The 27,651-nt window shown below is 42.7% G+C and overlaps 1 protein-coding gene across 5 annotated transcripts in view; it reads left to right on the top strand.

Annotated features, from left to right (window-relative positions):
- The window catches only part of DLGAP2 (DLG associated protein 2), a 1,381,880-nt gene that overhangs the window by 1,247,836 nt on the left and 106,393 nt on the right, over nucleotides 1-27,651 (top strand). For all 5 annotated transcript variants that reach the window (XM_073626624.1, XM_073626625.1, XM_073626627.1 and 2 more), the window contains one exon: nucleotides 21,269-21,618. In XM_073626624.1, the coding sequence (XP_073482725.1) occupies nucleotides 21,269-21,618 (350 nt within the window). The remainder of the gene's footprint in view (nucleotides 1-21,268; nucleotides 21,619-27,651) is intronic.

The raw sequence follows: 27,651 nt of genomic DNA on the forward strand, positions 1-27,651 counted from the left end.
GCCCTGACTTAAACCCAATTGAGCATCTCTGGAGAGACCTAAAAATGGCTGTCCACCAACGTTTACCATCCAACCTGACAGAACTGGAGAGGATCTGCAAGGAGGAATGGCAGAGGATCCCCAAATCCAGGTGTGAAAAACTTGTTGCATATTTCCCAAAAAGACTCATGGCTGTATTAGATCAAAAGGGTGCTTCTACTAAATACTGAGCAAAGGGTCTAAATACTTAGGACCATGTGATATTTCAGTTTTTCTTTTTTAATAAATCTTCAAAAATGTCAACAATTCTGTGTTTTTCTGTCAATATGGGGTGCTGTGTGTATATTAATGAGGAAAAAATTAACTTAAATGATTTTAGCAAATGGCTGCAATATAACAAAGAGTGAAAAATTTAAGGGGGTCTGAATACTTTCTGACTTTCCCACTGTATAAGTATTTACACTAGTTTATAGAGAAACATTACCTCTGAATTGTTTTTATGTATATACTGTATATCTGCATTGTTTGATTTTTACCTCTGCCTGGAGTTCAGCTTTAAATATATTGAACCATGAGATTTAAAAATAGAATTTAAAATCACTTACACCATAGTAAAAACTCTTTCTCTAAGCAAAAAAAAATGCAGAGGGTGCTGATAATCAGAACTGATTCAGGGAATAATATACAACCACAATTAATGAGGAAATATTTTCAACAGTACAGCATTACTATATCCCAAGTGCAAACGTACTAGCAGTCTTATTAGTGATGAAATCTACCTTGTGAGCATGTTGGGACGTCTTCAGCACAAAGTGAACTGATAAAGTGTTAGAAAGTCATTAAGGCATTCAGTAAGCTAGAATTGAAAATGCAGAGCCTGCAATAACTGTAGTAAGATACATCACTTGCTGCCAGTCACAACGTCAAAATAAATGAGTCATTTAGCTGCGTCTGCTTGACCATAAAAAGCTGCCAGCCTTGTACATTTTTCCTAAGAAGACTTGCATCTTTTAAAGCAAGAAAGTGGAATTTATCTTGATGCATACTGTGCAGTTAATCTTAATGCTTTGTTTAAAAAAAATATAATATGTCTAATTGCCATACCGTCCATTTTGTAAATTATTGTTATTTCAGATTGCCTTTTCTTTCTAATTAGAAGCCATTCATAATTTCTATAACTGCCTAAGTAAAAATCATATTACATTTCATTACACAGTTAGCTAATGACCATTAGAGAAAAAAGAAAACATATTTTAATAGTAAAACAGATTTAAAAGGATGTAAACATGCACTCTCACAGGGGTTGATAATATTTTACTTCCAATGATTCTTTTTTTCTTCAGTGATCACTTTTGGGAGACTTATTTCAACTTGCCGTTCAAACTATGTCCCTTCTTAATTTCACATCATTGTGGCATCTTTAAAAAAAGGAAGAATTTATTTATATTTATACAAAAAAACTACAAAATTTTTCCATTCTACCCCACCCACCCATTACCCCCCTCTCCAACCTCCACCCACCCCCCCCCCCCCCCCCTTTCTCACCTTTAAATTATTTCTTTCTTTCCCAAATATTATCCTGTCTTAAGGCCCTATACCTTCCAGCATCTTCTGCCAATAATTGTCCGAGGTTTTATATTTTCCCCACCCGCCCCAGATAGTATTGAATTTATCTAATTGCCCTTTGTCCTTACAGCCTAATAGTTCCATTTTGTTATAGTAATCCACTTGTCTGAACCATTCTCTTAAATCTGGTCTTTCACTATTTAACCAATTTTTTGGGATCAATCCCTTTGCAGCGTTTAATAGTTTTGGCATTACTTTTTTCATGTATTGCTTTTTAGGAGTGTTAGAGTCATGGAACAAACAAGTCAATATGTTACTATCTATCTTCTCGCCCGTTATTTCCTTTATACAACTGATTATTTCCTGCCAAAATACTCTTATTTTCGGGCAGTCCCACCATATGTGTAGCATTGTGGCTTTTTGTCCACAATTTCTCCAACACAATGGTGATCCATCTTGGTTAATTTTATGGAGTCTCTCCAGGGTCATGTACCACCTGACCAGGAATTTATAGTTCATCTCGATGGTGTTCATGTCTCATGCTTGATTGTATCCTGCTTCAATCATTCTCTCGACTTGTTGATCTAAATTTATTTCCAACTCTTTTTCCCACTTTTCTATAAAGGAGGGCCTTTTTTGTCCTTCAAGATCCGTCAAGATTTCATGGACTTTCAAAATGCCTCTTTTCAATGGCGTTGATGTTATACAGAGCTTTTCCAACCGGTTTAATCCTCCTCCATCTCTAAACAGGTGTGGCGATGTATTCACTAAATGATTTAACTGAAAAAATTCCCACTCACGCACTTTCCCCCCAAATATAATCTCCAATTCTTGTGCAGATTTCATCTTCCCCTTTTTAATAATATCTTTGATTTGTGGATTCTTTATTCCAAGTCTATGAAATATATTTTCACCAGGTGTAAAAAAGTTTGTTCCCGTGAGGGCAATTAGTGGTGAGTTATATACCTACTTTTGTTTCCGGTGTAGTGCGTCCCAAATTCTGAATAGATTTTTGGTCAATTCGTGAGAATCAGAATCTAGTGTTCTGTACTTATTTAAAATCCAGATATTTTTGTGAAGCATGGTTTTACTTAAAGTGTTTTCTATCGCAACCCATTTTTTTCTTTATTTTCTTTTGTCCATTCAATCATACGTGCTAGAATTACAGCTTTGTAATTCCTAAAAATGTCCGGTGCTGCCAATCCCCCGTGCTGTCTTTTCCTAGAAATTAGTGCAAATTTTATTTTCGTTTTTTTATTTTGCCAGATATATTTTGTCAATATTAGTTGTGTAATTTTGAAAAAGCTCCGTGGGATCCCTATTGGTAACATCTGTAATGTATACATTATTTTTGGTAATATTACCATTTTAAGCGTGTTGACTCTTTCAATCCATTATATTGTTTGTGTACTTATCTTCTTGACTTCTACCTTGATCTCATTTAATAATGGAATGTAGTTTGCGGAATAAATTTTCTCAAATGATGGTGTTAGTTTAATTCCCAGGTAGGGTAGTTCCCCTTTCACCCACATAAATGGGAATTCTTTTTGAAGGACCAGGACATCCTTTTTCCCCAGTCCGAGGTTCAATATTTCTATTTTTATGGGATTTATTTTAAAGTTTGAGAGTTCTCCATATTCAGCCACTTCTGTCAGAATGTTTGGCAGGGTCACTCTGGGTTTAGTCACGTACACTAGAGTATCATTGGCATAAGCCATGACTTTATGTTCTTTTTCCTCCACTCTCACCCCCCTATCACCTGGTTGTTTTGCAGAATCGCTAGGAAAGGCTCCACTGACAGTACGTATAGGAGAGGCGAGAGCGGGCATCCTTGCCGCGTTCCATTAAACATTTCGAACACTGGCAACATTTTACCGTTTACCCTTACTCTTCCCGTAGGCCCGTTGGAGAGATTTTTGATCCACTTAATTATTTTAGGCCCCAATCCTAAATGTTGTAATGTAGTCATCATAAATCCCCAGTCTACCCTGTCAAATGCTTTTTCTGCATCGATTGACAAGAGCAGATCTGGGGAAATATTGGTATTCTTCTTTCGCAGCATCAATATTGTTTTTATACTATTATCTCTTCCTTCTCTCCCAGGAATAAAACCAGTCTGGTCCGGGTTTATCCATAGCGACATCAATTTTTTTATTCTAGTAGCTAATATTTTAGGATAGAGCTTAGTATCCGTATTCAGTAAGGCAATGGGCCTATAGCTTGAGCAATTGGTTTTATCTTTTCCTTCTTTGGGTATTATAGTGATATGTGCCAAGAGCGACTCTTTTCTGATATCGTCTTCTTCTCCTATTTTATTCAAATATTCACAAAGCCTTGGGATCAGAAGATCTTGAAATTTTTTATAGTATTTAATCGTGAACCCGTCTGGCCCGGGACTTTTACCAGTAGGGGTTTCCTTTAGTGCCATTTTGATCTCGTCCTGCGTTATCTTGTTTTCTAGATCTTTTAACATCTTGGGTTTGAATTTTGGTAAGTTGGCCTTTTCTAAGTAGGTTTGGATCTTCTTCTATCTTTTTTCTGCTTGTTGATTTGTTTCTTGCTTTTTTATTGCGTAAAGTGAACTATAATATTGTTCAAAGGCTTGTGCAATATCCGTAGTCTTATTTTTTATTTCTCCTTTTTCTTGTTTTATCTTCTTTATATAGTTTAAGGTCTTCTTTTTCTTAGGATATTCACAAGGTATTTTCCTGCTTTATTGCCCTTCGTGAATCTCTCAAGTGATATCCTGTTGATTTCCTTTCTGTGTTCCTTTTCCATCAGATCTTTTAACTGTTCTCTTTTTAGGATTAGGGACCGATATATTTCCTTTTTAACTTGCTTTTTGTGTCTTTGTTCCAAATTATGGATTTCGTTTAAAAGTTTCAGCATATTTTTTCTTCTTTCCTTCTTTTTACCCGCTCCTATAGATATTAATTTCCCTCTGATAATGGATTTGTGCGCCTCCCATAGGGTTGCTTTTGACAGATCAGGGGTATCATTTTCCCGGAAATATTTTTCAATCTCATCTATTATAATTTTTTCAGTTTCACCGTCTTCTAGTAACTCTTCATTAATTCTCCATGTGCCTCTTCCCATGGACTCTTCCTGAAAGTTTATCTTCAGAGAAACTTGGGAATGGTCTGAAGTACCTCCTCCAATAATCTGTGTTCCACCATGATGTAATCCAGTCTAGTATATATTCCACGGACTGTTGAGAAATATGTATAGTCCTTTATACTTGGATGTTGTGCTCGCCATACATCTACTAATTGAAGTTCATGTAATTTCTTTTTGATCGTCCTTAGTTGTTTTTTTTCTCTATCTGGTACAGTAGACGTAGAATCTAATTTATGGTCCATAGGAGATTTAAAGTCACCAGCTAATATTAATTTACCATGTTTGAATTCAAGTAGATTTGTCAGCTTCTCCGCTAGATATTTTTTGGGTTTTATGTTGGGGCATTATATATTTGCTAATGTATACCTCGTACCATGTATTGTCCCTATAAGGAAGAGAAAACGTCCTTCTGTGTCGGCTTGTGTCTTTTCAATAGCAAAGACAATGTTTTTCCCAAAACCAATTGCGACTCCTTTTGATCTTCTAATTGGTGAATCCCCATAGTACCACGTCGGAATATATTTTAACTTTTGAATCCTGCGTAATATGCATCTCCTGCAAAAAAATTATTCCGGCCTTAAAAACGTTCTAATTCTCGTAGGATTAACGGTCTTTTTTGAGGCGAGTTTAACCCTCGGACATTGTATGTCAGAATTTTAACTTTATTTGTATCTTCCATCTTCATCTCTAGGCACCCGCACATCTCCCCCAAAGGTGGGCCTCCCTTCCATGTCCCTGAAGGGGTCACGAGAGAGGGCCCTCACTTGTGGGGCGACGCCCGGGCGAGCTCCAATATCTAAATCGGCAATCGGGTGACATAATTTTCTTGGTGAGGCAATACTAAACCCTCCCGCATTCTCCCTCCTACCCAATTTCCTAACCCCTTCCCTTTTAACCACCCCCCCTTTCACCACCCTCCACCCCACCCCCGAACCCTAAACCCTTGTACATTTGACCTATTAGTCATGAGTAGGTACCATATGATTTTGGGGGTTACTTATCCCTACTCCTTTACCTGAGGTGGAAATATGCTTGGCACCTTAAACCATACTCTCCTGTACGGCTAGAGTGGTAGCTTCAGAGAATGCCACTACCTCCAGGTCCCCTCCCCGCCCCCCATGCCTCCTCCTCCATTTATTCTCTTGTTTTAGTCTGCTGCCAGCCACCTGGTCCCTCCGCCACCATCCCCCTTCCCCTTTCCCCACCAGTCTATTTCCTGAATACCAGCTGCCAGTTTGCTTCATCCCCTGTATGCCTATCTGATCTTCTGTGTCTTCCAGATTTTTGGTAGAGGAATTTCTTCTTTCTTACAAAAATCTGGGATTTCTACCGGGAATCTTACGTGGTTCTTCCACTTCTTTTGACTATTAAGACTATTAAGACTATTTGACTATTAAGCACGCTGGGAAGCCCCAACTATATTGAAGTCCATTTTCTTGTAAAGTTTTTAATAAAGGTTTTAGTGTCCTCCTTCTTCTCAAAGTATCTTGGGAGAGGTCCTGAAAGATCTGAATTTCCTTCCCCACATATACGATTGGTGGTTTCCCCTTTAAATTTTTCCAGATTTTACTCTTTTCTTCCAGACTTTCAAATTGGACTACAATGTCTCTCGGAGTCTCGCTCGGCAGACCTAATGGCCTTCTTGTTCTATGAGCTCTTTCAATCTTTAGTTCGCTCATTGCTTCGTTGCTGCTTGTTAAGTTAAAGACTCGCCCGATTACATCTTTTAGGTTTTCTGTTTGGGAAGATTGCGGGAATCCACGATTCCTCCTTTCCTTATTTCCCTGGTCCTCAAATCTGTACACCTGTTCCTGTTGTTCTTGTTTTAATATTTTAATTTCTCCTTTTAACTCTTTTATTCTTCTTGTGTGCGTATCTGTTTTTTTTGCATTTCCTCTACTCTGGCGAGCATGTCCCATATCTTTATTTCTGATTTTAATGATTTTTCTGGAGCCGCAAACATTCTTTCCATGTCTGCCATTGTTGGTAATTGGACCGTTTTCTGATCGCCCATTGTTCTAGGGAGGGTTTATGTTTCAGTTTCTTGCTCTGGTCTATTATCTGATAGTATACTGTTATCCATAGTTGTTTTAACCTGACCTTTTTTATCTTTTTTTTCCTTAGTTTCTAACTGTCTTCCCTTGGAGCGTTGTTGTTTTTCTACTGCCATAGCTGCCCCCTCTTCCTCTCCTCCTTGGGTTACATATTTATGCATCGGTCCAGAGGTGGGGCTTTTACTGGGGCGTGGGGATTTTGCCGCAACCCCTCCACCCCTTCCACTTTTGCCCCTCATTTACAAAAAAAAAAGAATATGCCTGGGTTATAAGATTTAAACAGTTTCCACCGCCTGTTTCACTCACTTAAACCAGTCCCATTTAAGTACTGTTAGGGAATGCTATTAGGTATGTCAACCAGAGATATCTACCAGGATTCCAATACAGTTATTTCCCTAAGCAGTAGCTGTTGTTTGTTTGTTTGTTTGTTACCCTGTAGGCAGTCATCCTTAAACTTATCACAACCAGAACAATAGTCAGGTACCAGGAATCAACAATGTCTCTTTTTTTTTTTCAAGCAGATATCTATACATCCAACCGCTATTTATAGCTTATTACTTATCTGGGGAGAGGTGGTAGTCCGTTTCCCATTTAGGTGTAGGCTCCGGGACAATAATCAAGGAATAATCAAGGAAGGGAGGACAACAATATCACCCTTCCCCACATCCAATTTTCACCTGATCAAAACATGTTTGTCCTGAAAAAAAAACACTTATCAAACAATTGAAGCATGTTACTTATCTGAAGGGGGCTGTAATTTGTATCCTTTTCAGACGCAGGTTATGCTTTCTCTTTGATTCTGCTCTCCTCGAGAATTCTCCCAGGTGTACCGAGGGGACAAGTTCACAATCTGATTTTCCTTCTTTGTGGTAGACTACTACTTTCCCGATTTCTATCCCAGACGGCACTGCTCTATGTGCCGTGTTCCGTGGTACAGACAGGGGATCAGGTGCGGGAGAGTATGAGAAACGGAAAACTTCTCAGTGCTTCCCCAGTCCGTCTCTCACTCTCCTCACTCCGCATCTCTCCCTGTCTACCTGGCTGACCCTACGATCGATCCGTTTCTCCAGTATCTCCGGAGAGCGGGGGGAGGGGGATCCACTCCGGCGATCTCTCACACCGCAGCCGGGAGCCGCCGCTGGATCTCCAGTCACAGCCTCGGCCGCCAGCACATCTCCCCACAGAAAGTACGGGAAACAGTTTCTTATTTTATTTTTGGGGAGACTCGAGTGGTTTGTAAGGGGGGATCTTTGCCGAACGGGTGGGCAGGCTAGGCTGACTGCTAGGCGAAAGCTGCTACATTAGCGAGGGCTCGCGGAGCTGGAGACCCGGTGTCTTTCAGCGCTCTCTTGCTCGGCGCTATTGCCAGACTCCTCCCTCCTCCGTACTTCAAATGATTCAATTAAAAAAGATAAGTACCACCAGGAGGTTAAAATCCTTCTGTGGGGGGGGGTCTTGGACCATTGGGTTCTGTTGAGATCTGTGCATTGATTTGGTATTAAAAGAACATTGTTTTTGCTGGCTGTATGTCCACCCCAGATTGAAGCCCAATTTATGGACATTGATATGGGCGTGCTACAGCCAGCACTGAAGCCACCTTCCCCTCTTCATTCTGCAGCTTTCCATCTAATCTTGCAGTCCTCTGTTTCTTCTGCTTCATCCCTCTGACATCTTTTTTTTTGTACTATACAAACTTTGTTGTAATAAAAAATGCTGATGCCATACCCAACCACCAGCCGGGAAGAGAGATGTTAAGAGACGAAAGTGCTGGCTGCTTGTATTGTTGTGAATGACAGCTGGAGATGGTTGCTCCAGTAGTGAAATGGAAACTGTAAAAATGCATCATTTATATAGAAGTTACTTAATCTTTTAAAACCTTCCAGCCAAGTGTACACATATATGTGGCCTTTACGGAAGAGGGTCTTTATCTATGGGGCCGCATATATGCGTACATGTGTTTGTGCTCAGGGTGTGGGGCACAGAGCACTCCCAGCATAGAGACCAGGCTCTCTCTGAGACCCCCTGGGTCCTGTACTGATGATCAGGAACTGGAACACCTGGTTCATGATCATCTGATCACTTTATCACTTTTCAGTTTTCTTCTCTTGAATGGAGAAAAATACACATTGTATATTTTTCTCCTTACCAGAGGAGAAAAGTGTAAACAAAGTAGTGTTTGTTAAAAAAAAAAAAAAAAAAAAAAAAAGCTAGATCAGAGTTTGACCTAGGTCAGGGTTAGGGTTGAGGTTAGGGTCAAAGGCATGGTCAAAGGTCCGAGTCTGTGTATTTTAGGTTGGAGTAAAAAAAGCACATTTTAAATTTAGTATCAATATCAGTATGTTTTAGGTAGAATAAAAAAGCAAAATGCACACTATTGTCATTTCTATATGTGATATCGGTCAGATCTTCTCATGTCTCCACATGCCTTATATTAGGGGGCTTATAAGATATACCCACCAGCAATTTACATTTTTTTTAATTTACTTGAAACTCCAGCAATAAGAACTCTGCACCATCACAAATCTTGTTAGTGATGTAACCTCTTGCATTCACTTTTAGATCATTCTTGACATACGTGCGCACCCCTTCCCCTCTGCTTCCTACCCTGTCCTTCTGAAACAGTATGTATCCTGGACAGGCCTTTTGAGCTGTCTAATCAGGTTTCTGATACTCGCTCAAAGTCAAAACCCTCTTCATGTAACAGAAGTTCTAGATCTTCCATCTCGTTTGGTGGACATCTAGTATTTATGTACATAGCTTTTAGTTTTCTACTTGCATTCTGTATTTTATAACAAAGCAGTGGCAGCTGGTGGTATATTTCTGGGAGGGGGGTGGAAAACAGTCCCTTTCTTGTACTCCTCTGCATCACAGCGTCTACTCCCTCCTCCTTTTAGGCCAATTGGAACACTTCTCCTTTCAGCCAATTGGGAAATGGGTCACGACCTGCTTCTTGATTGGCTGGGAGGAGAATCAGTGTGATTTTTATTTTTTTAATATTTAATATTTTAATATTTATTCGCTATTGTCACACAACTGGGTGGGCTTGGAGCGCAGTGCTCTACACCCCGAGCCCACCCTTTTTTGAAGCCTATTAGAGCCTCTGGCCCTAATCACGTACTTAAAAAAAAAAACCCGATTGGAATCCATGTGTCCAGGGCATGTAAATTAAGGAGCCGGACGCAAGGATGGGGGGGGGCGAAGCCCATGCACCCTGTAGGGATGGGCCGCCACTGTGATAAAGGCATAAATATATGATATATTACATTAAAAGCAATAGCTCACTCTTGGATTACAATTAGCATTAAACAGACCTCTACATTGGACTTGGATAATGTAATCTCCCTTTTAACTGGTTTGAGTCCCCCCTTCCCTCCCACATTAACTTGCACATTTAGCGTTTGCGGGGAACTGTGTTTTTTCTGTGTTTGTGGGAAATGCTTTAGCAAAGCACCTGGCCATAGTGGATGAATATGAGAGCTCAGATCCCCACCTGGAGTGGTTTGTTTGATATCGATTTGACTTTTGCAACCACTGACTTCTTTTTTTATTGTTTGTTTCAAGACCGAGGCAGTATTTTTGCTCATGAAATTGTTAATAATGTTTTTACAGCTTCCATTTTTTAACAAAGTTGTTAATAAGCTTGGAAGAGCTTTAATCAGTCCTCCGTTGTAAAAACTCTAGTTCAGTGAAAGCTCCTGGTCCCTGCAACAACAATAATGTAAATTTACCGAGACTGGAACAGACAGAAACTGGAGCAGCTCCAGATAGTTACCTATCTGCTTCTAGGTTTCATTTTCAAAGTGAAACTGAAGAAGCTGAAGCTAGAACATGATTGGTTTCTGTATACAGTGGATGCAGATTCTGTCTGCCCCAACCTAAGTAATATCTCCTCAATGTGGTGAATAGGGTGTTTAATTATATCAACTCTTCTTGTCTTTCACTGGGCCTTATGAATCACTTCCACTACTTGTTCCCATTCTCTGTGACTGAATTCAGAGGGAGGAGCTAGATTGCACTTTCAAAATTATAAAGTGCGTAGAGTTTTGCATTGACCATGAAGTAAGCCTAGCTTCTTTGAATATAAATTGGCTTTATCACATACCTATAAAAAAATAAAAAGTCAAGTACATTTCCTCATAATCAGGTGAATATAAAATACTGCAGTGATTATTGTATTAGTTGCAAGTTGCAGTTGGCAGTATTACACATAGCTATGGATGTGGGTTCCTCCATAACTTGCTTACAGGAGACCCAGTTGTCAGTCACCAGATCAGTCATCCTCATTCTCTACCTGTATGTTTAGCCATCAGTTCCACTCTACCTACTCCTCCTATTCTAGGGGTGTGAGGACACTGGTCTCTCAAAATGTTCCCTTCTCATGTGCACTCTCTGTTATTGATCTGCATGGTCGTTATATTTTTCTAATATGCACTTTAGAGGGGTTGAAGTGTATACTAGCTAATATTACATCCCTTCTCCCTTGTCCGTGGAAGTCCTCAAAATACTTGCAAGTTTTTTAGCCCATCGTCCAAACACCCCTGCATTGGTTGTAGGGAATTTTTTAACAATTTTATTGATGCTGGGCTTGATAAATTTTCCAACGCTTCCCTACATCAGATGGTAACAGAGGGCAAGACGCTTTTTGCCAGACTTCAATCGGAGATGGGCTCACGGGATGTGTGGTGTACTAAAAACCCACAAGCCAGAGTGTATTCGTGCTATTCAGCATTACATAGGGGCCTCTCGAGGACCGATCTTGGCTTTTGTAATGAGGAAATGTTTACTATAATTCCCTTATCCCAATATGAACCGAGAACTCTCTCTGACCACTCAGGTTATCAACTCAAGTATAACTAAACAATTCTCCTGGAAAATAAACCCATTCTGGCTTTCCCTGTTTCCAGATCCTGATCCTATACTACATATCCTGACCACCTTTATCCATGTGAGCAAGGATTCAGTAGCTTCTGGAGTATTTTGGGATGCCCTAAAGGCTTTTTTGAGGGGCGAATTCATTAAAGCAATTTCCTCTATTAAGACCAAGACCAGATCCTGGGAAAACTTTGTATTGCAAGAGGATAAAACAGCTACGGCTGCGTACGTTGATCTCCCTTCTGAACACACTGAGAGAGCGTAGAAGGAAGCTCAGCGATTGGCCAAACAAGTGTCATTAGTGAGAGCTAAAAATAAGAGTTTTTTTTTACGCAACAGAGGTTCTTCGGGAAGGGGAAAACACAGGTCACATGCTAGCAATGTTATCGAAATCCCATAAAGGTGTATCTTTTATCCCTACAGTTAACACGGCCTCTGGGACTACTGTCTATACACACTCTGATATACTTAGAAGGTTTCATGATTTTTATGTTGATTTATACACCTCCAAGGTATCGCCATCACGGGACGATTTTCATACCTTTTTAAATAGTAAGCTACCCAAACTCTCCCAGTCTGACAGGGATACAGTGAATACTCCTCTCACTAGTGACGAACTTGCGGATGCATTGGTCCTCTCTCCATCTGGGAAATCCCCGGGAGTAGACGGGCTGTCTGTGGAGGTATATAAGAAGTATGCGGATACTCTTACCATGCCTAAAATCTGTTCTGGTAGAAGCTCTGGACTTGGGACGCCTTCCCCCATGAATGAAGCGGTGGTTATCCTTTTACTTAAACCCGGCAAGGATGGCCTACTCCCTGATTCATATAGACCTACAACTTGCAGTCAGGTGGTGACTCTCTAAGCAAAATAACAGTTGAATCTCAGACCTGAATGATCCTGTGCGATTCCTGTGCATTCTCCTGCAGTGCAATTTTCAACGCATTAATTTGAATGTGCTAAAATTACACCAAATTGCACAAAAAGTAGTGCATGCACTACTTTTGAAAAACACGCTACACCAAATCCTATGATACTGGGGTACCATGCAATCTGATTCCAGCAAATGCCCTGCATTTGCAATTTGTGTTTGGGGTGCTGTTAACAATGTATTGGCACATGCAGCAGATCGTGAAGGCACAGCACCCATTCTCTGCTAACATAGGTAGTCGTAACCAATGGAGTAACACTAGTTTTGGGCGAATGGTTCGGCCCAAGCATGAGTTTCAGCCGAACATTTGCCTGTTTGGCCATTTGCCAAACACCTGAATTCGCACCCAAATTTTGACAAATCCTTTATTTAAAAAATAAAAAAATAGTGTCCCTTGATGTAAATCCATCATCAATCACGCTACCCGCCAGACCAGAAAAATAGAAACGAAACCAAGGCTCAGCCTTCTGGGACAGCTGGCTGCCCGAATGCCTCCTCTGCACTTTGACAGTTCTTATATAGGTAAGGTCGCGGCCATCTGAAAATGTCACCTGGTGGCCCCGCCCCCCTTGTAACATCACGGTACCGGTGCATGCTGGTCACAATGGGGTGTGGCCACAGGTAACGTTGCCAGGTGGCCCCGCCTTTACCTATATAAGAACTGTCAAAGTGCAGAGAAGGCATTCAGCGGCCAGCGTTATTTTCTGAGGGTCTGGCGGGCGGCGTGATTGACAATGGATTTACATCGAGGGACACCATTTTATTCTTATAGGGGATTTGTCAAAAACTTGGCTCCTGTTTTTTATTTTTTACACTTTTTTGATGAATGGGTAGGGGTACTATGCACCCGATACTCATTCGCATAGAGGGGGGCCGCGATCTGGGGGCTCCCTTGTTAACCGGAGCTTCCAGATTCCAAACTGCCCTCTGCTCACAGACTCCCACAACCAACGGCCACGGTTGTGGGGATGAGGCCCTTGTCCTCATCAACATGGGGACAAGGTGCTTTGGGGTGGGGGAGGAAGAGCCCCCTGCCCCAAAGCACCCACCCCTCCATGTTGAGGGCTTGTGGCCTGGTATGATTCTGGGGGTGGCACTCGCTCATCTCCCCCCCTTTCCTGACCTGCCAGGGTGCATGCAAGGATAAGGGTCTGGTGTGGATTCCGGGGGGGACCCCACGCTGTTTCTATTTTATCAATAGCCAGGTGTTGGCAGTTGTAGCCAAGTCATTTTAAATGGGATTTGACTATTTTTTTTTTTTTGGAAATTACATTTTTTGCTGCAGCATGTTATATATTAAGTATATGCTACCCCCAGGCATTATAGTTAAAGGAATTTTTCATTTTTATTGTTGCACTTTAAGCATAAGTAAAATCACCGCTCCTTTAAAAACCTATTATTAAAAAAATTTGCATTGATACATGACCCCCAGAGCAGTACCCAGACCACCATACTGCTTTAACTGCCAATTACTTGCATGTAAGCCATCAAAATGGGCACTCCTGTTCGGTGCCCATAGACTTCAATTGGGTTCGCTGTCCAGATTAGAGGGGGTGTTCGGCCCATATCTATTAAACACACTCAACCAGAGTGCAGGGAAGCCTTTGAAATTAAAAAAATTGCGTGTAAATCCTGTAATAAATCTGTTTTTGTAAAATGATGATTTTACATAAATAATAAAAAGAGTAAAATGATTTCTAAACATGTAAAGCGCAATTAATTAAAACTATTAGTTTCCTTTTTGTTGTCTTTTCATGACTATGAGCTGACATACGTACAGTGCCTTGAAAAAGTATTCATACCCCTTTAAATTTTCCACATTTTGTCATGTTACAACCAAAAACGTTAATGTATTTTATTGGGATTTTATGTGATAGACCAGTGATGGCGAACCTTTTTGAGCTCGAGTGCCCAAACCGCGACGCAAGACCAACTCATTTCTTTCAAAGTGCCAACACAGAATTAAACCTGCCAGCATCTCCGTACAAAGGATGGGACTGATAATCCCTCTGAATGAGCCCTAAGGGACCAAAAAGAATGCACAATGCACTGTGCAACATACACTGACCTACCTGACCATTACACTCACCTACCTGACACATGCACTGACCTACCTGACCGTTGCACTGACCTACCTGACACATGCATTCACCTACCTGACCATTGCACTCACCTACCTGACACATGCATTGACCTACCTGACACTTGCACTCACCTACCTGACACTTGCACTCACCTACCTGACACATGTACTCACCTACCTGAGACATGCACTCACCTACCTGACCATTGCACTCACCTACCTGACCATTGCACTCACCTAGCTGAGCAATGCACTCACCTACCTGACCATTGCACTCATCTGCCCGACCATTACACTCACCTACCTGACCATTGCACTCACCTAGCTGAGCAATGCACTCACCTACCTAATTATTGCACTCACCTACCTGACATTACACTCACCTACCTGACACATACTCTCACCTACCTGACACATGCACTCACCTACCTGACACATGCACTCACCTACCTGACACATGCACTCACCTACCTGACACATTCTTCCTGCACTACTAACATCCCCCCACACAGTACAATGTAGATCAGGGGATCCATCCTCCTCCCTACCTTTCCATGGCCTCATCGTCCAGCTCACCCCGGGCAGTATTGTAGGAATCCCCACCATCCAACCGCTCCTCGATATCCCGGCCACCAGGACGTCAGCTGGCAGCCATTACATCTCTCCGCATGGACGATCTGCTCCAAGCATGCCCCTCCCCCTCTGCTTTCCACTGCACTAGGACAGACTGAACCAAAGTCGTCCTGGAGCAGGGGGGGTTGGAATAGGGTGCCTTCAGAAAGATCCCTGAATGCCTTACCAGAGGTGTAGGGGTCCGGGGGAGGCAATAAGCTGCAGAACAGTCGGGACAGTGGAGGATACATTTTACACCCCTCCTAAACAGCGCACATGGAACAAGATGACTGACTGCCCACCCCCCTGCGGACGTCACTGGCACTGATGCAAGGAAGGGAGCCGGCTCCTCCCTGCCTGCACTGTCAGTGCAAGTGACTGCCTGGCTGGGGGATTCCCCTGCCATGCCGACAGAGAGGGCTTGACATGCCAGCTGTGGCACACGTGCCATAGGTTCGCCATCACTGTGATAGACCAACACAAAGTGGCACATAATTGTGAAGTGGAAGGAACATGATAAATCGTTTTCAGATATTTATTTGTAAAAAATAATTGAAAAGTGTGGTGTGCATTTGATTCAACCCCCTTTACTCTGATACTCCTTCTTACCCTTAAAAGTGGTTATAAACCCTGTACTACCACTTTTACCTAAAGGTAAGCATATAATAAGGCTTACCTGTAGGTACCGTGAATATCTCCTAAAATGCACAGTTTAGAAGATATTCACTGTATCTGCATGTGCCAACATCATCGGCACATGCGCACTGGAGAAACTCCTCCCTCATGCCGTTTTTTTCAGTAGCTGTGCCATGATCAGCGGCTCCTGCACGCATTAGCAGGAGTGACATCATCACGGCTCTGGCCAATCACAGAGCCAGAGCCTGGGGACCCGGAAATAACTCCGGGAGACATTTCGCCGGTCACAGCGGTGTACGGGAACCGCTGCAACAGCTTCGATCTAAGGAAAGTATTTCATAATGAGCTAGTATGCAATACATACTAGCTCATTATGCCTTAGTCTTGCAGGTTGTGGTTTTTTTTAGAGAGAGTTTACAACCATTTTAAAATCTAGTGGAACCAATGGCCTTCAGAAGTCACCTAATTAGTAAATCAAGTCCACCTGTGTGTAATCTCAGTATAAATACAGCTATTCTGTGAAGCCCCCAGAGGTTTGTTAAAAAACCTTAGTAAATAAACAGCATCATAAAGGCCAAGGCACACACCAGACAGGTCAGGGATAAAATTGTGGAGAAGTTTAAAGCAGGATTAGGTTATAAAAAAATATTGAATAAATTAGCGCTAAAAGTAGCGCTAAAAACACACATACACTGAAAATAAATAAAAAGTTCTAAGTGCATGTAAACGTAATGTCCCAAAAATCCAAAAGGACGATAGTCCACAGTGAAAGTGAATAATCCATGTATCAATCCTGTCTGCTTCCCAACCGTCAACTTGTATGTCATCAACTTTAGCGAATAGATGGAATACGCTTACCAGAGAGGTTGGATTCTACTGCCATAAGCATAGAATCAATGGAGCTTGATGTCACCCAGGGCAAAGTGGTGAGGTGTTGCAGGCAAGGGTAGAGCCTCTGCAAGGCCGGGACGTCCCTTCTTTATCCACCGAAGCAGAGCCAAAATGGATTCCAAAAAACCACGATACATGTAAAAAGTGATCACAAAATAAAAAGCAGTGTATAGGGTCTATAAACCTTATAGACCCTATACACTGCTTTTTATTTTGTGATCACTTTTTACATGTATCGTGGTTTTTAGTAATAAAAATACCCTGAGTTACACTAAATGGAAGCATTCCTTCTTCTTTCCACATATCCTGCGGAACTGAGAAACCACTCTGTTTTTTGGAATCCATTTTGGCTCTGCTTCAGTGGATAAAGAGGGGACGTCCCGGCCTTGCAGAGGCTCTACCCTTGCCTGCAACACCTCACCACTTTGCCCTGGGTGGCATCAAGCTCCATTGATTCTATGCTTATGGCAGTAGAATCCAACCTCTCTGGTAAACGTATTCCATCTATTCGCTAAAGTTGATGACATACAAGTTGACGGTTGGGAAGCAGACAGGATTGATACACGGATTATTCACTTTCACTGTGGACTATCGTCCTTTTGGATTATATATTATTTTTGGGACATTACGTTTACATGCACTTAGAACTTTTTATTTATTTTCAGTGTATGTATGTTTTTAGCGCTACAATGTATTCAATATTTGTTTTCCTTTTTGTCACATGGTTTGTAGCAGCTGGTTTTGTTTCTTTTGGGGTAGCGCATTAATCATCCCCTTTTTACCGTTATAAAAAAATACCCCAAGCTTTGAATATCTCATGGAGCACTGTTCAATCCATCATCCGAAAATGGAAAGGGGATGGCACAACTGCAAACCTACCAAGACATGGTCATCCACCTAAACTGACAGGCCAGGCAAGGAGAGCATTAATCAGAGAAGCAGCCAAGAGGCCCATGGTAACTCTGGATGAGCTGCAGAGATCCACATCTCAGGTCGGAGAAGCTGTCCACAGGACAACTATTAGTTGTGCACTCCACAAATCTAGCCTTTTATAGAAGAGTGGCAAGAAGAAAGCCATTGTTGAAAGAAAGCCATAAGAAGTCCCGTTTGCAGTTTTTGAGAAGCCATGTGGGGGGCACAGCAAACATGTGGAAGAAGGTGCTCTGGTCAGATGAGACCAAAATTAAACTTTTTGACCTAAAAGCAAAATGCTAAATGTGGTGGAAAACTAACACTGCACATCACCCTGAACACATAATACCCACCATAAAACATGGTGGTGGAAGCATTGTGTTGTGGGGATGCTTTTCTTCAGCAGGGACAAGTAAGCTGGTCAGAGTTGATGGGAAGATGGATAGAGCCAAATACAGAGCAATCTTATGCCGCGTACACACGAGCGGACTTTCTATCCTACTTGGTCCGGCACACTTTCCGACGGACTTTGTCCGCCAGGTGCGCCGGACTTTAAAACGAACGGACTTGCCCACACACGCCGGGATTTTCCGGCGGGCTAAGTCCGCCCGTCTTTCCGACGGACTTTCGCCGGAGTTCCGGCGGACTTTCAGAATGAACGGACTTGCCCACACACGGACAAGTCCGTTCATTTTGAACGTGACTCAGGTGCGACGGGACTAGAGAAGGATGTCAATCTTGTCGCTTTTATCGGCGAGATTGACACCTTGCTAGCCCCGTCGCGGGGCATACCAGGCCCTTAGGTCTGGTATGGATTATAAAGGGGAACCCCGCTACGCCGAAAAAACGGCGTGGGGTCCCCCTAAAATCCATACCAGACCCCGATCCGAGCACGCAGCCTGGCCGGTCAGGAAAGGGGGTGGGGACGAGCGAGCGGCCCCCCCCCTCCTGAACCGTACCAGGCCGCATGCCCTCAACATGGGGGGTGGGTGCTTTGGGGGAGGGGGCGCCCTGCGCCCCCCCCCCCAAAGCACCTTGTCCCCATGTTGATGAGGACAAGGGCCTCTTCCCGACAACCCTGGCCGTTGGTTGTCGGGGTCTGCGGGCGGGGGCTTATCGGAATCTGGGAGCCCCCTTTAATAAGGGGGCCCCCAGATCCCGGCCCCCCACCCTATGTAAATGAGTATGGGGTACATGGTACCCCTACCCATTTACCTAGGAAAAAAGTGTAAGTAATAAAACACACTACACAGGTTTTTAAAATATTTTATTAAACAGCTCCGGGGGGGGGATCTTCCTCCGGCTTCGGGGGTCTTCTTCCGGCTTCGGGGGTCCCTCCGCTTCATCTTCTCCCGGCGTCCGGTTGGTTCTTCTCCGCTCTCCGGCCTCTTCTCCCGGTGTCGCAGGTCTTCGGCCGGCCCCTCCGCTCTCTTCATGTAGCTCTATTGCGAGCGGAGGTCCGGACTTCTTGGCTTCTTGGCTTCTCTTCTCTTCTCTTCCCCCAGATGTTGACACGACGCTCTCTCCGGCTGGACTGGTCTCTGAGGGCTGCGTTGTGACTTATATAGGCGGAGACCCCGCCCCCATATGATGTCACAGTCCCTGGGCATGCTGGGACTGTGACGTTTTAGGGGGCGTGGTCGACCACGCCCCCTAAAACGTCACAGTCCCAGCATGCCCAGGGACTGTGACATCATATGGGGGCGGGGTCTCCGCCTATATAAGTCACAACGCAGCCCTCAGAGACCAGTCCAGCCGGAGAGAGCGTCGTGTCAACATCTGGGGGAAGAGAAGAGAAGAGAAGCCAAGAAGCCAAGAAGTCCGGACCTCCGCTCGCAATAGAGCTACATGAAGAGAGCGGAGGGGCCGGCCGAAGACCTGCGACACCGGGAGAAGAGGCCGGAGAGCGGAGAAGAACCAACCGGACGCCGGGAGAAGATGAAGCGGAGGGACCCCCGAAGCCGGAAGAAGACCCCCGAAGCCGGAGGAAGATCCCCCCCCCGGAGCTGTTTAATAAAATATTTTAAAAACCTGTGTAGTGTGTTTTATTACTTACACTTTTTTCCTAGGTAAATGGGTAGGGGTACCATGTACCCCATACTCATTTACATAGGGTGGGGGGCCGGGATCTGGGGGCCCCCTTATTAAAGGGGGCTCCCAGATTCCGATAAGCCCCCGCCCGCAGACCCCGACAACCAACGGCCAGGGTTGTCGGGAAGAGGCCCTTGTCCTCATCAACATGGGGACAAGGTGCTTTGGGGGGGGGGGCGCAGGGCGCCCCCTCCCCCAAAGCACCCACCCCCCATGTTGAGGGCATGCGGCCTGGTACGGTTCAGGAGGGGGGGGGCCGCTCGCTCGTCCCCACCCCCTTTCCTGACCGGCCAGGCTGCGTGCTCGGATCGGGGTCTGGTATGGATTTTAGGGGGACCCCACGCCGTTTTTTCGGCGTAGCGGGGTTCCCCTTTATAATCCATACCAGACCTAAGGGCCTGGTATGCCCCGCGCTCGCCGCAATAGGAAGATTTGTTTTTCCTATTGCAGCGAGCGCGAGATGCAATACCATCCCCTCGTGTCGTATTTGGTCCGTCGGACCAGCCTACACACGAGCGGGCTTTCCGTCGGACCAGCACACACACGAGCGGACTTTCCGCCCGAAACTGAGTCCGACGGAAAGATTTCAAACATGTTTAAAATCTAGGTCCGGCGGGCTTTTGGGAAGAAGTCCGCCGGAAAAGTCCGCCGCCGCCCACACACGGGCGGATTGTCCGGCACACTCTGGTCCGCCGGACCAAGTATGCCGGAAAGTCCGACCGTGTGTACGCGGCATTAGAAGAAAACCTGTTAGGGTCTGCAAAAGACCTGAGACTGGGGTGCAGGTTCACCGTCCAGGAGGACAACGACCCTAAACATACAGCCTGAGCTACAATGGAATGGTTTAGATCAAAGCATATTCATGTGTTAGAATAGTACAGTGAAAGCTCAGACCTAAATCCAAAAGAGAATCTGTGACAAGACTTGAAAATTGCTGTTCGCAGGCACTCTCCATCCAATTTGACAGAGCTTGAGCTATTTTGCAAAGAAGAATTTTGTGAAAGATGTGCAAAGTTGGTAGAGACATACCCAAAAAGACTTGCAGCTGTAATTGCAGCGAAAGGTGGATCTACAAAGTATTGACTCAGGGGGGCTGAATACAGATGCACGCCACACTTTTCACGTATTTATTTGTAAAAAATTTGGAAAACCATTTACCATTTTCCTGCTACTTCACAAGTGTGCCATTTTGTGTTGGTCTATCACATAAAATCCCAATAAAATACATTTACGTTTTTGGTTGTAACATGACAAAATGTGAAAAATTTCAAGTGGTATAACTATTTCAAGGCACTGTAAATAACTGATCAGACCCCTTTAGTAATAGAAAGTTTATGTTACTGCAATAAAACGAAAAAGTAATATTGCTTTACTGTACATGGTAATAGTAAGGTATTAATTACTGCTGTTAGTCTTTTATTATTAACAGGTGAAATAAATGACACTGCAAAATAATAATGAAATAACAAACTTACAAATGCTGCATATAAAAAAGTTATCTTTTTTTTTTTTTTTTTTTTTAGCGGTATCTTACCCAAATTACAAGAAAACACCTCCTCCTGTACCCCCGCGCACAACCTCCAAACCGCTCATCTCAGTGACAGCACAAAGCAGCACAGAATCTACCCAGGATGCCTATCATGAACGGACTCAAAGGATGTCCCCATGGCCTCTAGATGGCCGGGGTCTTTATAATTCCACAGACAGCCTGGATAGTAATAAGGCCATGAACCTTGCCTTGGAGTCAGCTGCAGCACAGCGTCATGCCTCTGAAAGTAAAAGCAGTTCTGTTCGGAGCACCAGTGACAAAGCTGTTCTAGTGGGCAAATCAGATGACTTCCTTAAAAAGCAGCGTTCCTCAATTGGAATACAGGTAGAATATATTTTATATATAAAATGTATCAAATTGTGTCCTTGTGTAGTTTCTGTCAGCTATTTCAAAAAATATTTAGTCAGATTTCTTTATTGTAAATTTTGACTCCTGATGAAATCTAATATTCTGTGGTATTATACCATGGTAACTTTTGTGTGAAAGAGTTTGATAATAATCTGTGTTTAAATACAAGCAGGTAAAAAAGATCATTTTGGGACTCTGGTAAAACCAGTGACAGCAAAAAAGACAGTTGAGCTAGTGGAACATTTACCTTGATACCCACGTGTTTTCTGATTACAGTGCAGCGATACAGGACCATTGGGAGTTGTTCTTCATGTACTCAATAGTACATGAGCACAATGAGTGAAAAGCACATCTTTAGAGGTTACTAATTGCAATGCACAAGCAGCCTTTCTAAATGTGCAGTAAAAAGCATTTTATCCATGACCTAGTATATAGCGCAGTTAAGGTTATTCACGGTAGCTTTCCATTGTTTGCTTTAAAGCTGAACTTAATAAGAATAATAATAATAGGTGCTATTAATAGAAATTAACCTTAATTTAAAGAGTATTAAAGCTTTATATCTCTCTTTATTTAGCTTAATTTAATCTGTTGAATCTGAGGGTCATATTCGTCATACACATGGGTCAGAGGGTCATATGCCACCTGTGTGATGGTTATTGCTTTTACATCTGATACATTACACACTTAAAAGCAGACTACTGTTGTATGTTTTCTGACCTCGTTTCCAAGTGTGCAGTGTGTGGGATCAGATAGATGACAAGGCTACCAATGTATTGTACATATAACTAATTGTGATAGTTGGGTTATAATGATGTCTACAGAAGGATTTGAACACTGGCAAACAAAAACTCAGTGACCAGCCTGGTATAACCCCTCCAACTTCCAGCATGCCTACATTTTTTACTAGTGTCCTAGGAGGATGGACACTTTTAGGCTTCATGTACATGGGACGTTGTTTAACCTCTCCTGAACGACTTAACTTGACAACAAGAAACTGGCATCTAAAAACATCTGTTTAGCTGCGTTTACATGCCGCGTTTAGCCGCGATTACATGCTGTGGTTAGCCACGTTTGCGACTAGAAGCGTTTGTAAAAAAATATATATATATTTTTTTTTTCTGTTAAAATGAAATACGCCTGTAAACAAAATGCTGCTAAACGCGAGTTACCTTGTTTAGCAGAGTTTAGAAGCTGTTACAGGCATTTGGCATTTCAAATGCGTTCCAAAAAATGCTTCTAAACTCAACTGCCTAGAAACAACTATAAACGACCCTGTATACATGTACTGATAAGATAACATAGAGGAGAGTTCAGGGGCAGCTGAAAAAAATGCCCAACGTCCGTTTACCAGCAGCAGAGTACATACTCTTCTGAGAAAAGTGTAACCATTTTTACTTAACATGTTTTTCTTCAAACAAGACATCACGACATACTGCTTGAGTTAGTCTTTTTAGCAGCTATCTGTATTGTCATATATACATCAATAGCTTTGGAAGCCTTACTCGGACCTTATTGGACTATAACTATTGTAGGCCATGCCTGGAATGTGACCTTTGGGCACAGGGCTCTGCATTGTGATGCTTTCCAGACCTTTGTGCACTGTGTTAGTTAGCCAGTGAGTGCTTTTCAGTTCCAGATCCAGGGCACAGCTCCTGGTGTGACCCAGTCTCTGAAGACTCACTTTGTGAGTAGGCTGCCTAAGCTGAGCACTGGGAACAACTTTGTTTCTTAGAACTGCTGGGTTCAAAAAAATCTCACAGCTTTGATCAGACAGAGAGACTCTCTATTTTTTCTGTCCTCAGGACAAGGGACACCCTGCTTTCAAATCCACCATCACAAGATGGATAAGAAGTCTAATCACCAAAGCTTACACTCTCAAGGACAAATCGCCTTTCGTGCTTTTACATGTTTGCCTAGTTGCTGCCCATCCTTCTCATTTATTGCTTGAGGATGTCCCAGGATCTATGGGGGGGGGGGGTCATTCACTGGGCATGTCCTCAAAGGCTTGCCAGTGTACAATCAGCTAAAGGTTTGGGTCTATAATCTAGGGTCTATGAATACTTTGTGTCCTGTACAATTGTTACGTTATCTCCAGAACCACCGGTCTGGTTTCTTCAAAGACACAACACTCTCTACACTTACATGAACTTTGAATAACCACGTCTTTGAAATGACACACCACACTAATATATTTGTAACTCTACAAGGCAGTTTGCACAAATATGAACCACTAGGTTTTGACACTTAGGTCTCTCATACTCCAAGGTTGAAGAATCCTGCAACTTCTTCCCCAGATAAAGTTAGTTCAGTGTTAAATGCAACTCCTTTTTTTCCTCTTTAAAATGTTTCAGTTTCTTCAGAACAATACATTTTTAGCTGAAATAAGGCTGCTCCCCTAGTAGAATATGTACAGCTTAATTATACAATTCATCTTTTCTTTCAGGAATTACTAAGAGCTTCTCACAGTTGTCCAGTCTATTGCTGGTTTGTCTGCTCTCTGAGTTAGGTTTTTCTGTCTACACAAGTAGTGCAAAATTATGGTCTTTTTCTGGATTGAAATTTCAAACACAGTTCAGCAGGCAAAGCTTATTTGAATCCACTGGATGGCACATATATATTTCTTTTAACAAACTTTGACAGAAATTTCCACATGCTCTGTAGTACAATACAATTATTTTGAGTTTTAACGTTTTAGATAGCAAAACACTCAAATCAAACCTCCAGGCACAAAGCTAGATACAACGATAAAATACATACTGCATGTATTACCTGATATGCCTGCCAAAAGATTTGTAATTCTGTAAAACCTATTTTGTGATTCACACACATTGTTTCCAATGTAGTATGCCTGGTGACTTGCATAGTTCCTGATTAAGCAACTCACCATTCTGGTACAGCAGTTTAGCTTTGTATGTCATCTCCCCAGCTCTAGACAGATTATTGGGCATCATCACTATTGTCTAGTAAGAATGGAGCTGACCAAGGAAGCAGTAATGCTAAGTAGGGAAGAAACATAGTAATCTCACTTATTAGCAAAATGTGTATGTAGCATACAAATGGGATACGCCTGTGACAAGTAAAACAGTAAGCATATAATGTATGTATCACATTCTTCTATTCATTTTGTTGAAACTAGAGTAAGTTGAAACTTACACAGAAAATTTGAATGGGTCTAAGTGACAAGGGCAATTACCATATTCATTGCATTGACTCTGGTACTTTGTACAAGAAAAGTAAAGTTTGACCTAAATAGAATTGTCCTCAGTGACTTTAAGGGAAATATTTAAATCAAGATAACAATCTATAAAAGCACAGGGATCCAAATTGGTCAGGTAGTATACAGACCAATTAAAGAATGGTACTGACTCTCACTAAAACAGCCGGTGCCCTCAGAACAATAACTAAGGTTATAAGCCAAAAATGTGGAAAAGAAACCCACCAAAGTAGTAGTAGTAATATGAGGAAAACAACAGTCCTTCCTTCTAAACAAAAGAAACAAAATACTAATCCAAAAAAAAAAAAAAGTGGCTTCACAATTCGTTTAAAAAATAACAACATTGTCACATCTAAATAATGCCCGGGGGTTACATACATGCCATCACTCACACCCTATGCGGGCTGGTATAAAGAAAATTAAATAAAATACACAGTGCCTCAGGGGTCCTATTGAGACATAGGGAACAGCTGTAATGGTGAATTACACAAGGTGGGCACACCAACAGCTGTCAGCCTAGGCTCAATAATTTGACCTAAAGCATATAGCTATTACAGTAACAAATGTGATTCCAGGGATGGAACTTCAGCATCTTCAAAGTAAACAGCCCATAGTCCATCTGAAACTGGAGGGCAATCTTGTGGACAGAAGTCCTAAGTATGCCTGGATATATATAACTTTAAAGGAACAAGTCTAAGTCCATCAGATTGGAGCGGTGAGTTCAGATGTATAGAGGAAATGTTAACAATAGTTAAAGATAAGCAGGCAAGCAAGAGACATTAAAGGGGTTGTAAAGGTAAAAATTTTTTCACCTTAATGCATTCTATGCATTAAGGTGAAAAAACTTTTGACAGTACCGCCGCCCCCAGCCCCCCCCGTTTTACTTACCTGACGCCTCGAATCTTCGCTCCTCGTCCTCGTCAGCTTCATTGCAGCTCAGCCTGGTCGCTGATTGGCTGCAGTGGATGGATTGAAAGCAGCGCAGCCATTGGCTCGCGCTGCTGTCAATCACATCCGATGACGCGGCGCGCCGGGGAGCGGGGCCGAGTGATACAGCGAGCGGCTATAGCCGCCGGCTGTATCACGGGAGCGCGCCCGCAAGCACTCACCACCGTGCGAGGGAGCTCGCATGAAGGTGGTAAATGCTTGCGGGGAGGAGCTGAAACAGCCGCCGAGGGACCCCAGAAGACCAGGTTCGGGGCCACTCTGTGCAGAACGAGCTGCACAGTGAAGGTAAGTATAACATGTTTGTTATTTTAAAAAAAAAAAAAAAAAAACAACTTTACAACCCCTTTAAAGAGTGTTAAAATGTGCTACTTAGGGCTTCTGTATACAAGATTGCCCTCCACTTTCGGCTGGACTGTGGGCTGTTTACTTTTGAAAACGCTAAAGTTCCAGGGGGAGAGGATGAATGCAACCTCCTTCACAGTGAAGGTTGCTCTGCACATGAGGAGCCTAGTTCACCACTGCAGAACCGCTCCATATAGCTGGCTTACATCTCACTACTTGCCAAGGTACTGTCACAGTGATTTCCATGCTGGTCAGCATTCCGTCCATGTGAGAAGAGCTTTGTTTGTTGGTTTTCATCATTTCACATCATTGTTTAATAAACTCATTTGTGTTTTACCACCTTGACATCATCAGAGATTATTTCCAGTGACTTAGCGATTTATTGCTTCCCCTCAAAGCAAGTTTTGATTCAGCGCTTCTAGTTGTGTCTGTTTTTTTTTTTCCTGAGTGTTGTTATTGCCAATTCCGACACTGCTCCTGTTGTGGAAGCTCCACACAGCTGCTTTTTGGTCTCCCACAGGGCACCATACATCAATCCCAAGGGAACCTGTGTCCCAGTCCCCTAGCGCCAGACTCATTGTTGTTTCATAGAAGGACCATGGGCAGCGCAACATGGCAGTGCAACCTGCATCCTTGCAGTAGGCACAAAAGATAGGGGTAATTTTAAACCATATACTTCAAATAACATTTAGGATGCAAATGTAACTCCTGCAGACCCACTAGTAGTAGATCTGAACAAGTTTGTCCTCACATTGCTGAGATTGGTTCAAGTAAAATTGCAAATATGACTATGGGTTGGTGCTGAGGGTCACCTGCTACATTTTCTCTTTATCATCTTTCAGATTCAAAATTAAAGAAGCATCATTACATAGTTAAAATCTTTGTTAAATCCCTTAGTGATTGCATGTAGTATTTGGTTTCATTCTGATCCATCCCCTGGTTGCTGAGCAACATGGGCAGGCAGTTTGTCCGTTGATGCTAGCAAGAAGGCAATTGCACAATGTGGTCTGAATATATAAAGAGTGTGATGTATGTGCTGATGCAGAGGATATTTAGTATCAGCTGGCAGCTCTATCACACAGTCCTGCAGTACTGATTGATGATTTATTTTATGAAATAACAGCGCTGGAGAGGCTGTGTGATAGAGCTGCCAGCTGCTTGTACACATCCACTACGTTGGCAGATACATCACGGAACCCTGCAGTGCTGACAGATGTTTTACTTTTATGAATGAACAGTCTGCACTATTTGGGCTCTGTGATAAATCTGCTGGTGCCGTGTATGTTTGCTAGCAGCCAGCAGCTCTATCACACAACTCCGCAGTGCTGATTGTTCATTCATAATTGCACACAGTCAGCTTAGAGGGTAGGTGGGTGCTTAATGTTGTGCTGTAACTCCCCCTTAAGAATGCCTGATTTGGAAACAAAAAAATAAATCCTACATGATAATCCTTTAGAATGACCAAACTGGTTGCAAATAGTATCATGTAAATATTTCACGCTGAA

This window comes from Aquarana catesbeiana, linkage group LG04, assembly GCF_042186555.1.
Source record: "Aquarana catesbeiana isolate 2022-GZ linkage group LG04, ASM4218655v1, whole genome shotgun sequence".
NCBI lineage: Eukaryota > Metazoa > Chordata > Amphibia > Anura > Ranidae > Aquarana > Aquarana catesbeiana.